General features: G+C 44.6%; 1 protein-coding gene across 1 annotated transcript; it reads right to left on the bottom strand.

The window, feature by feature from the left end:
- Positions 1 to 4,740: 4,740 nt before the first annotated feature.
- On the bottom strand, positions 4,741 to 9,547 carry elf3 (E74-like factor 3 (ets domain transcription factor, epithelial-specific)). Its single transcript, XM_061727976.1, has 9 exons — positions 9,508 to 9,547; positions 9,265 to 9,413; positions 7,778 to 8,011; positions 7,589 to 7,696; positions 7,117 to 7,254; positions 6,951 to 7,031; positions 6,754 to 6,873; positions 6,477 to 6,672; positions 4,741 to 5,739 (listed from the first exon to the last, which is right to left on the bottom strand). Exons 1-9 carry the CDS (start codon positions 9,528 to 9,530, stop codon positions 5,628 to 5,630), a joined length of 1,161 nt encoding a protein of 386 aa, XP_061583960.1. The 5' UTR covers positions 9,531 to 9,547; the 3' UTR covers positions 4,741 to 5,627.
- Between the last annotated feature and the right edge of the window lie 2,488 nt (positions 9,548 to 12,035).

The following is a 12,035-nucleotide window of genomic DNA, read 5'->3' as shown; positions in this document are numbered from 1 at the left end:
TTTTCATAACCATATATTCATACCCGGCCCTAACCAATTTGGCGCCCTAGGCAAGATTTTAGGCGGCGCCCCTCTTGCATCGCAGTAAATTCCAATGCTGGTGTATATACTCACAAGAAACTGAATACCTTTATCTTGGACATTCTTTTATTTAAAGAAAGCAAATGCTCAATCAAAATACTTTTAGAATGAGAAAGAAATACAAAAAAATATGAAATGAATATATGAAAAATACAATATAAATAGCTTACATAAAGTATCAGATTTAAATACCCCCAAAATAAAGTGTAAACAAGTGACATAAAATAAATTATAAATACAATAAACAAATACATAATATAATAAATAAATAAGGCACTGCACACAAAAAGATATTAAAGAAACCAGTATTGTCAAAAAATTACAAGTATTTAAATAAAAAGGGGCGCTTGTTTGTGCTGCTGAGGTGGACGCGACAGGAGGAGTGCTGGATGTAGTTGGCCCAAGATTTGCAGGGGTTGGACTGAGAAACCTCAACAGTGCATCTGAAGAGAGAAGAGGAATATATGACACCAGTCTAATAATAAATATATGATACATAATATGATTTAAAGATTAAAATGAAATGAAATAATATAAATAAAAAATCTAAGAGATACATCCATGATGTTCACTATACTGTACATGTATAATATACAATGTACTTTTTCTGATATGCAAATTATATAAGATTCAATTTTATTGTCATTACAACGAAATGCTGATTAGCAGAATGCAAAGAAGTAGTAAACTGCAGTATAATACAGAATGTGGGAATGCTAAATTATGCTATAACATCAATGATGTGGACTTTAACACTGATCTAAAGTTTAACACTATAAACACACTTTAGACAATATGAACTGTAACACAACATACAGCTAGGCTCACAACTAAAATAAAAGGCTGGAAAAGGAATAACGTTTTGATTGACTATTACAAGCTAAGAAAACGTGAGCTAACCAGATGTCAATAAAAATGTTAAAAAAATAAACACATTTTAGATTATAACACCTGCTGAATAGATCTACTATTTACACATTTCCCTGAGGAAAGTAAGGTGGGAGTAGTTAGGGGGTGGTGGAGGTAGTTAGCTTAGGCCCTTCCATAACATTAACTGACGTCAAAACTAACAATTAACGTTCTTCAACAGACAAATAATGTCATGACTCATGACATCATCCTTATTGTAAGGTTCCCTCTGCCTTTGTCTCTTTTTTCCCCCTCTTCTTTTCTTCTTTTCCTCCCCTGGGCGCCAGAGAGTTTAGGACGTTTTGACATTTTGTTTACGAGCTTGCCTTTGTGTCACATCAAAAAAAGCCCCCCCCCTCCCCCCAGGTACCAGGTACAGTCTAATTAGTCAATGGGTTAGATTCCCGCCGGGGGCGCTGTGGGCGCTGAAGTGCGTGTTAGTTCCCCCATGACTTCAGTGCCCACACCCTGGGTGGGGTTGGCGAAAGTTTGCATGTTCTCCCCGTGTTCCCTTGGTAGCAATGTGAGCTACCCTCACAAAAACATGCACACAGTCCTGGGCTATACATGCCCCCTCTGGCCAACCGGGGCGCAAGATGGGGTGGGGAGGATCCGGCCGGAATAACGTGATCCTTCCACGCGCTACGTCCGGCCGGAGAAACCCCACCCTGTCTGGTGAAAAGATGCGGCCTGCTCACTCCTCAGGTTAAGGAGGAAACCTAAGCTCAGTGCAGGAACTCCCGGGGTTGGTAGAGGATGGCAATGCCCAGGACTGTTAGGTAGGAGCACTGGGTGATAAAATGGGGAAAAAACCGGGATAAAAATATATATTAAAAAAAAAAAAAAATTCTGGTTAACTCTGATTCGCTAGTCAAGGGCTAGCACTCCACCAATCAGATTGGTCATAGTGGCCGACATGTCTGCCTCACTCTGCTGCACCTCTCACTTTTGTACTTCCTCTTGTATAATTTTTTGTATTTTTTTGTATAATTTGTCTGTTAAAATTGTATATAGGTTATACTTATACTTATTCTTATTTTTATTCAGAACTATCCTTCTTTTATCACTACCTCAAACTGCTGCACCTTAAAATGTTAAAATGTTTATACTGTAGATAGTAATACCACATTTGTTTATTGTTTATTGTTTATTTTTTTACTACCAAAGAGCGAAATAACCGAATCAAATTCCTTGTTGGACAATGTTCGAACCTGGCCAATAAAGCTGATTCTGATTCTGATTCTGATTCTGACAGCTAGTGGACGATTCTACATGTTGAACCGGGCGGAATGAACATAGACGGACGACAGCATGGGACACACCAACCCGACCCGATTCACCGACCTCGCCCGAATGCCCAACAGCGTCCGACAGTCGATGGTGGGGTTGGTGTGTCCCGGCTCTTAGCGGCCTCATGTCTCTGAGGGACATGAGGCCAGTCTTCCACACATCGTTGTTCCAGATCGTCCAGGTTGGTGGTTTCTGAGCTTGGACAGACCCCTCTACGGTTTCTGGGCAGGACTGAGACTCGGGCCCTGAGTGCTGGACCACGACAGGGTCTTTCAGTAGTCAGACAAACAGTTTGGGATGAAATTAGATCCATGTTTTCAGGAAGAACCTGCAGCGACCCAAAGCTGGACTGGCTGCAGATGTCTTTACATATTCCTGACGACGTGAACATACATTAGCCCATGCATCTCCATGTTTCCCCCCAAACACCTCCTACGTTATCTCATGTCTTATATGTGTATTTCCAGTGTTTGAATGGGTTTGTTGTAAATCTCCTTCTCAGTGACCTTTCATCTCCCTATTGTTTCTCTTCTAACTGGACAATCAGACAGCTTTGACCAAGATCTTTGTCTGCTTAAATCAGCCATCATCAGGGTGCGTGACGCCTTGAGAGACAATGATTGATCTTTTTTTTTACGGCTGCATGACTGTAACAATAGTTTTGTGTTATTTCTGAGACATTCAACATTTTCCACCTGCCAAACGTGGTTCTGGCTTTCACCCGGGGAAGTTTTCACACAGCGAGCTTTTTCGTGTAGATGCTATCATATTCTCAAGCGCAAGCAGGTTGGACCGGTTGAAAAGCAAGCTGTAAACAGAAACCATTGTTTCCAGTCGGAGGACGTAAACAGAAGAGTGAACATCCCACACGGCTGCTGGAAAATGAACAATACCCAACTGACGCCGTGGTATAAAACCAAAGAAAACTTATCTGGATGTCACACTTGACACACACTTTTTTTTAGTATTTCTTTATCAGGTTTTACCACATGTTGCTCAACCCCAACTCTTACTCTTCAGCATTGTTCTTATCTGAACAATAAAACACTTGGACCCTAAAACCACCAATAAAGTTTTATTGTTTTATCGTTGCAAAATCTGTTGTAACTCACAAGTATGTTTATTTTACAGTATTAACCCCGTGAGCATAAACCACATTGTTTAAACATGCATACAGCATTTTCACTCTAAAGTTAATTTAGTTTCCTCTGAGTTTTGATAAAGAAATTATGGGATGGACTACACAAGGTTTCTGAAGAAATCCATTCCCTTCAACAAATGCAGGCATTTCTATTGCTTTTTCCACCCTAGGTCCTGTTTGTTTAGTAGAATAAATGCATCAGTGGAGAGTTTCAGGTGATATTTTGTCACTTTGTTCAGGTTGTGTCTGTAGGGAACCTTTAAGGAGACAAAGAAAAAGAAAAGCCCCTCAGATGTACTCATGTACTCCAACGCCAGTGGGGTGAAGGTTCCTGTCCAGGTGAATATGAGAGGGGTTGGGGGTGGGGGGTAGTTTCAGGGAAGGGACTGATTAACCAGCTGGAACCACTAAACTACCCCTGTCAAACTCAAGGCCCATGGACATGTCACTTTATGTTATTTGTCCCATGAGACTGCATGTCCCACCACCACACCACCTCGCCATGTCCAGCAGCTTGGTACTTTTGTACTACCTGCATGTGCGGCCCCTCTAAGATAGAGATGGGCTAATAAATGGAGTCCAATTCAGGATCACGGGTTCAGATCCATGGGTGACGAATGTGGGCGAACCCAAAATGGGTGTCTAATCTGGATCCCACTTGGGCCCACCACAGTCCAAGTAGGTAATCCACATGGGACCAGTGCATGTAACTGTCTGGGTGAGTGATGGGCTTGGAGTAGGGAAGGATATTTAAGGACGGGGGGAGTAGAAAACAAAGGGCACGAGCCAGTGAGGCACATTTGCCAAGAGAGGAGCTCAGAAAGCATCAAATGGTCTAAGAATTTAACAAAAAGCAAAAGTTACAGCAAAAGTTACATAACGCTAGTCATCTAGTCATTTTCTCGTGGCCTGGAGGCAGATTTTTTTGTCACACTACTGCGAAAGGCATGAAATGTTGTCTTTTCTTAACAGCTGCATGTTAGTTATGATTAACGGCTCCACACTCGCTGTAAGACCAAATGTTGGGCCGAAACTAGCGTGCTGATGATGTGTCTGATGCTGCTGATCTCAAGCGAACATTCCTGTCTGGTCTTGCACAGGCAATCAAAAACCTGGATATCAGGATCGGTAGTTGTCAGTGCTGCTTAACTACTTCCAATGAAGTCATTCAAACAGCTAATGAAACCCAAATGCCATCTTTGATTATATTTACACTACCTAATATTTACAGTGTGTGTTTGGTGCAGAAGACTCCCAACGCCAACGAATCAGAGCGGTGGTGAGAAGGTTTCAGAAGAACAGGTGAAGCCATGTCAGGACATATTTATACAAAGTTTATTTAATCCAGAGAGATTTACACTCATCAGTCCAAAGTTACATGGATCATAAAGTGATGAATCACATGGAAACCTGTGACTGATCCAAACACGACCAGCCACAAGTCACGTGTAAAAGTCACTCATCAACTCTCTTGTAGTCACACATCACATGAAAATACTTTATAACAAGTCATACACGCAAATACGTGGACCGCACGCTCTTCAGCCGCGGCCCACATACAGATCCAGAGCTGAGCTCACACTTACATAGAAACACATATGTACACCGGCGTTACAAGTCTCAGACACTCCTCGTCTTGGATTCATGATGCCCATGTTTACTCTCCAGTCTCTGTGCGACGCACACAGAACATCCAGGAACTCTTCAACTCAAACAAACTGAATCCTGTTGATTTGATTTGATCTACATGTCGTCTACATGTCAACCACGTTTAAATTAGATGACAAAAATACTGAAAAGTAAACATGGATGTCATTGATTACTGCATTTTTCCACATGTCCAATAGAACTGAGATCAAACTGACGGATAAGTGCAACAAAGAATAAGAGATGGGAAACCCTTCTTCCTCAAACGCTCAGGACAGACACTGAGCTTCTAACTGGAGTGGATTCTTTACAAAAGCATGCAAACAAAAGTCTGTTTTGTTTACTGTGCTGTTAGTTTATGGAGTAAATATCAAAAAGACATCACACGTTAATATTGGTTCATAAAACCTACATCAGCCAAACACACTGGCTTACAGTTTCTGTAACACCTTCCCTGTGACAGGAAGTTAGTGTCTTAAAGGTTTGTCCAGGCAGGCGTCTTAGGTTTCCTGTGGTTCCTGAACTACCTTGATGACGATGACGGAGCGGCCCACGTGACTCACATGGCCACTCCAACCTCCTCCGCCTTCCAGCCGCTGGAGTTCTTCCCGAACTTGTAGACGAGCCTCCGGCCGTCCACCCTCTCCAGGATCTCCCTCTTGTAGTAATACCTGCAGGGAACGGGGGTCTATTAGCGGATCATCATGCACGTTTCTGCATTTCTGGAGTTAAAAGGCCCATTTTGGGAGTCATCAATAATCAGAGGCAATTGGGTTAGTTGTTCTGATCTGCTTTATACCAGGGGTAGGCAACTCTGGTCCTCGTGGGCCCCCTGTCCTGCACGTCTTAGATGTTTCAGCACACCTGATTCTAATTAACAGCCCTCATCAGCTCGTCATCAAGGTCTGGACAACTGATGACACAGCCACTTGTATCACGGTGTGCTGAAGGAGGGTACATCTAAGACATGCAGGACCAGGGGCCCCGAGGACCAGGGTCCCCCACCCCTGCTTTACACACATGATATATGTCTCATGTCCTCCGAGGCTTGAATCAAGGCAACTGGTCTTCCTTTTCTGGGTTCTCTTCTGCTTGGAGGATGAACCAGGAGAAGGAAGTCCAGTGTCCTTGATTCAAGTACTTGATTGAACACTTATGTGTCTGAGAGTCTTCACCTGCTGGACCCTCTAATGTTCTTCATCAGTTCTCCAATAACAACAATTATGTTGAACTTTAAATGTTGCGTCAGTTCCTGGTTGGGGGGTTGGGTTGGATCTGACATTAGATGGCTGGTTTTACAAATAAAACATTTGAAGAGATGAAATGTTTGTGTTTGCCAATAGCTCAGATCAGACACGTCAGCCCTCTGATGTCACGGTTCAGCTGCTCGTGTGTTTCATGAACTCACCTCATGGCCCGGCTCAGCTTCTCGTACGTCATACTGCTGTTCTTCTTCTTCTGTCCCCACATCTGGGCCACGGCCTCCGACTTGAGGAACTTAAAGACACCCTCCCGGCGGTCCTCCCACTTCATCAGGCCCTGGTTCTTCTCCGGGTTGGTCAGGATGTCGCGGATGAACTCCCAGAGGTGAGTTCCCCGAGGAGCTGCAGACATTGGACAGTTGGTTGAGTATGCACATGCACAGATGTGCTACAGGAGCGTTTGAGCATGGAGATGATGGTTACCGTGTTTGCTCTTCTTGGGGTTGTCATAGGCGCTGCAGCCAGGGTTGCGGGTGGCTTTTGGAGGTCGTCCTCGCGGTCTCTTCAGTCGAGATTCACTGTCTTCCATTTTGATGTTGATGTCTATGAAAACAGCCGCTGATCGTTAGTCTGAGATAATCCACGATGGTGCCGGTGCTGAAAACTGCAGATTTACTTACCGGAGGCATGAGGGTACGGAAACTCTGGGTCCGATTCGCTGCTGCCGGACTCTGGAGAGCTGACGTAGCTGAACAGGCCGCCTGGACAGGAAACACACTTGTTTCAGGTCAGATCATCACAACGTGGATATTGACCGAAAACAACACAAAGAAGATGAGAACTTACTGTTAGATGACGAGCTGAGCTCGCTGTCGGACTGATTATCGGAAGTGTACTCGGCCTCGTCTACCGGCTCCACGTTCAGACTCATCAGGGCGTAGTCGTCCCGGAAGTCATAGTCTTTGCTGCTCGTGGTTTCATCAGCTGTGGATGAAGGATACAACCATCATCATCATGGGAGGGGTCTTTATTTTTGAGCATGAATGTGTCTAAAACTATTGAGACCATCTCCTCTCTGGTGATCAATCACACAGCAGAGGTTTTGGACTAACAACGAACGCCCCCCCCAACAGTATTGATGATTCTTCACTGCTGACCAGAATCTGACCTTTGAACCCCATGTTGATACAGTATTTAATTAGCAGATTAACTGGATTCCTTTATAATCTGTTGATATGATTGTTTTGATCTCGTGGCTCCACAATACTTTTACCCCCCAAGGACATCGTAAAGTACTGATTGACTGATTGATACGTACGCTGACCAAAGCGGAGGGTACTGAGTAACGGAAAGTTCAGGCTGTCCAAGAAGTTGTCCAGAAGCTGGCAGGTCTCGTTCAGTTCTGGTGACGACAGGCTCTGCAGCTCTGCAGACGGAAAGAGGGAGTTGATGCAACACTTCAAAAGATTCGGCCGCTGTTTCTCCCAAAACTCTGAAATCAGTTTACCGTATTTGGTCTTGTTTTCCTGCAGGTTCTGGTAGAGATGGGGGCCGAGTTGGGGACCGAAGAGTCCGCTCATCTGGTCCAGCTCCAGGCGGCAGAGGGTGGCGCCATCCATGGTGCAGTACGCTAGACTCAGGGCGCTGGCGTCAAGCTGGTTGTTCTCCACGTGGTCGCTGATCCACTCCAGAACCTGGCCGGACGTCCAGCACTGAGGGCTGACATCACGGTACCAATGACCTGCGGAAGACATTGTGAGCAACAGTGAGGTTCTGATCCATCTGTCCTCAGTCATCATTCAGAGCTTCATGAAATTCCTGCATATGAAACAAACAGAGATCTGATCCTATCAGAATGAAAACTGAGACGAACAACAAGGTGTCATTATCTAGTAATAACATGAACTTGTGACTTCATCTTTCTCTCAGGTGGTTGTGGAGGGATTTTGGTCCATTCGCCTGACCAATGCTTCTCCAGTTCATTTAGGTTTCTGGATGATCACTTTTGGACATCAGGTTGGGATCTGGACTTTGAGGGATGCCAAAAGCTTGATTCTTTTATTTCTGATGGAGATGCTTTCTCCTGGCAATCCTCCCAAACAACCATACTTGTTTGTTCTTCTCCTAATTGTGCTGCGAGTGGCTTTAACGCTCAACATGCTCAGTGGGTCCTGCAGGCTCAGAGATGGACATCTTTCGATCCTTCTCTCTGTACAATGTTGGACTCTGAAGTTGAGCAACAATTACTTCTCAAAGATCATTGGGGATTTGTTTCCCTCTTGGCATTGCGTAAACACACCTGAATCCTCCAGACCAGCAAACAGCTGAAACGTCTGCATTTATCGAGGTCTGCACACCTTCTGATGATCAGTTCCACTAGAGTTGATGATTGGCAACACCTGTCCAAGTCCGGTTGAAGCAGTATGGGTGTACTTAGGATTGCCCATTTATTTACCCCTTTCTGTTCATTGGTGTTAAATAAACAGTAGCACAATGAAAAAAGTTCCATGTCGTTCATTTAAGGTTTTTCTCACAAAAAAAACTACAAATGGAGGATTTCATTATTATTACTTTTTACACAAATAAAAACGGATCGAGAGAGCGGCACATGACTGCATGTTTGTCGCGTCTACATGCATCTGTGATGAAAGTCAGATAAACAAAGCAAATAGAGTTTAAAAGCAGGAAGTGGCCGTGTTTCTACGGTGCAGACAGTTAAACATTGGCGCTCTGGTCAATCATTGATTCGAAGGATGAAGCTGAGCGAGCTCACACCAGAGAACAAGCTCACTGCTGGGTTTCTGTCAGACTGCATCACACTGAGGCTTGAAATGCTCAGAACCCCCAACTCCTCAGACTACATAAGTTTAGCGTTCTGTCCCAGTTGGAGGTCAGTTAGGGTCAGTTAGACCTTGTTAGGGTTAGTTTAGTCAGCTGGATGGTAGGAGGTAAATGCTGTGACTGTGTTGAAATGGGCTAAGAAGGCCTTCTCACCAATGCTGGATGAGCTGTACAGTCTGCTGGAGCCATGCAGGCTGCTGATGGCGAGCTGTGACGGCGCGACGTCAGGTATTCCGTTCTGGTACACGGTCAGGTTGGCGTGGGTCAGGACGCTGCTGAGGCTCGGGGACGACATGGAGGGGCTGCAGACAGAAGTCAGAGACCACCCATGAATGAAACAAAGACGATGGTGATGTTCACCGACCACCCACACCTGAGTCACCTCAAGTCTTTTACCTGATTCCTACGACGGCCGCCATCTGGACAAAACTGATGTTCCCGGATAATCCAGAGAGTTGTACAGTTTCCTGTGTGTGTGTGTTGTCCTCGGAGGGTTCTGGGTCTCCAGGCAGGGCTGGGTGAGACGTGTGATTTAGCAGCAAACTTGCACCTGCATCTACCTGTGACTGGAGCTTTATATGCTGCCCAGGTGTGGGGGTTGGATTGAAGCCGGGTTAGGGGAATTCCATCTGAGTGTGGCCCCGCCTCCTCACCTCCGCTGCTTTCCTGAGAACTCAACTAACAAAACAAACCTGTCCTACTTTTGTTTCAGAGCGTTTTTTTTACCCGCTCTCTTCACAGGTCTTGTTCAGGAGCCGGTTGGATTTCTGCTCACCTGTTGCTTTTCAGATTCTCGCCAAGACATAACTTCAATCACTTACCTGCGTTTTTATCTGACTTGTGTCAGTTAAAGCTGCAGCATCACTTTGCATGTAAACTGAATACATAATAAATACATATAGTATACAGTGTATATGTGTGTTGTACGCATGCACATGTGTTTCTATGCAGGTATATGTTTTTTAAGCCAACACTCGTCTCTGATTTTCTACCGTACTTTAAAATGTAACTTTTAAACCCTGACAATTGCAGCGTAACGAGGGAGAAGTGAAGGATGACCAGTCTGGTGATGGTCAGATGTCTAAAAATAAACCAAGTGTGAAAACAACCATGTGTGTGTTTTATCAGCTCATCTGCCAAGCCTGGAAGAGGTGATACGTTATCAGGAGTGTTTTTACAATGCGGCTACACTCGGTCGACCTCTGACGTCACACTCCGTTGCCATGGTCACCAGAGGGTTAAAGATACTGGGCCAGAAGTGGGGTAGTGGCTGGTGGGGGTGTACGGGGTTCAGGACAGCCGTTTGGTTCGTCAACATCAGAACCGTTTAGGATTTAAGGGTTTTAAATGAAACATGCTGTGAAAAAGATCCACTGCCTGTGTTTAATAGCCAACGTGTGAGTCTGAATTGACTCTTAACCCTACAACTCCAAAAACACAACCCCGACACTTAGGTCTGCAGATCTGCCATCCAGCCAGTCTGTGACATCACAAACCAGTTCAAACCAGGTTTGTGTAACTGATACATGATGGAGATGTTGACGTGTGATTTATTTTTCACAATCTGTCTGATGGCTGATAACGTTAACAATGGATCTGTAACAGAAGGCTTTTGTTCCCAGAACTCATTTCTAATGAAGAGCCGTCAGAAGGCTGGAATACCAACAGAGAAAATGTTCTTGACCTTTTATTTCTTCGCAGACAGCTTGAATAATACTTTTTGTTGTTAATATAATTTCATTTGTTAACTTACATTTTTTTTTTTTTTTTTCATTTCAGACCTGCAACACAATCCAGAAAATCTTCAGGCACAAATAGTTTCATTTTGTGTGATGTTTGTGCTCCAAACGCTGCAGGGTTCCAGATCGTTGTGTTTTTGTCCGCTTCTTCCTGCAAACACGTTTTAAAGTGTTCGTCAGCTCATGTTTGAATAAAACAGTTCTTCAAATGAACCTGTTATTTTATGTGATATAATGTACACATAAAATAACACTGGTGATTTCTCTGTTTGAGAAATCATCAGAGGAAACAATGCAAGACAGACTGGGTGATACATGTTGAGTTTGTATTAATCCCAAAGTAAACTTGCTGTTAACACGCCAGCCAACCTTTACTGTTTGCTTAATGACTTCACTGTGTGTTTAGGGCTGTTGACTCAGGAATGTGACGGACATAGTTTCTAATTAAACTTATCTAAAGTTTGGCTGGAATGGCCAAAACTAAACCAACATCGAGATTTGCAGTCTTTCTGGTTAAATCCGATAAGATTCCTTCTGCATGGAGGCTCAGTTTTGTCATCCAGCAAGGTTTTTATTTTGGAAGCACGCCTTCATGTTCCTCTGGGCAGCCGACACAAATCGACTGGGTTATGCTGTTGGCACTAATGGCCCTTTTCCACTAGTATCTACTCAGCTCGCTTCTACCCGCCACGCCCCCGTCTTGCCGAGGCGGGTAGAGCCGTGCCAAGCAGATACTTTTTCTGTAACCATTCTGCCGAGGTTCTAACCAGGCTGAGCCGGCACTATTTCTGACGTCATCACACTACAGGCCACTGATTGGTCGGGGGGCGGGGCCGTCAGACGTTTGAATCAGGAAGCGGGAGTCAGCGCGAGAATGACTCGCGGCAATTTTATTATACAGCGCAAACGTCTGTTTGGTGATCCAACTCTGAGGTGCAGATGTTCAGAAACATGGTGGCTGAGTTAAAAAAGGGATGTAGACGGGCGATAAGGAACGATCAGATCCACCAGGCGCTCTGTTTTACTCTCAGCCGCTCGCGGCTCCAGCTGATTTCTGATCAGCGCCGACATGAACAAAGCGGTTGCGCAATCGAGTACGTCACAGCAGCTTCACCCCAACCTGCCCACTTCTCACCTGGATGTGGATAAACAAACAGGGACAAAACGGGTAGATGTGGGTAGAGG

Source organism: Cololabis saira, chromosome 8 (assembly GCF_033807715.1).
Source record: "Cololabis saira isolate AMF1-May2022 chromosome 8, fColSai1.1, whole genome shotgun sequence".
Lineage (NCBI taxonomy): Eukaryota > Metazoa > Chordata > Actinopteri > Beloniformes > Belonidae > Cololabis > Cololabis saira.
The sequence above is the reverse complement of the archived record's forward strand: the minus strand, read 5'-3'. Positions and strand labels throughout refer to the sequence as shown.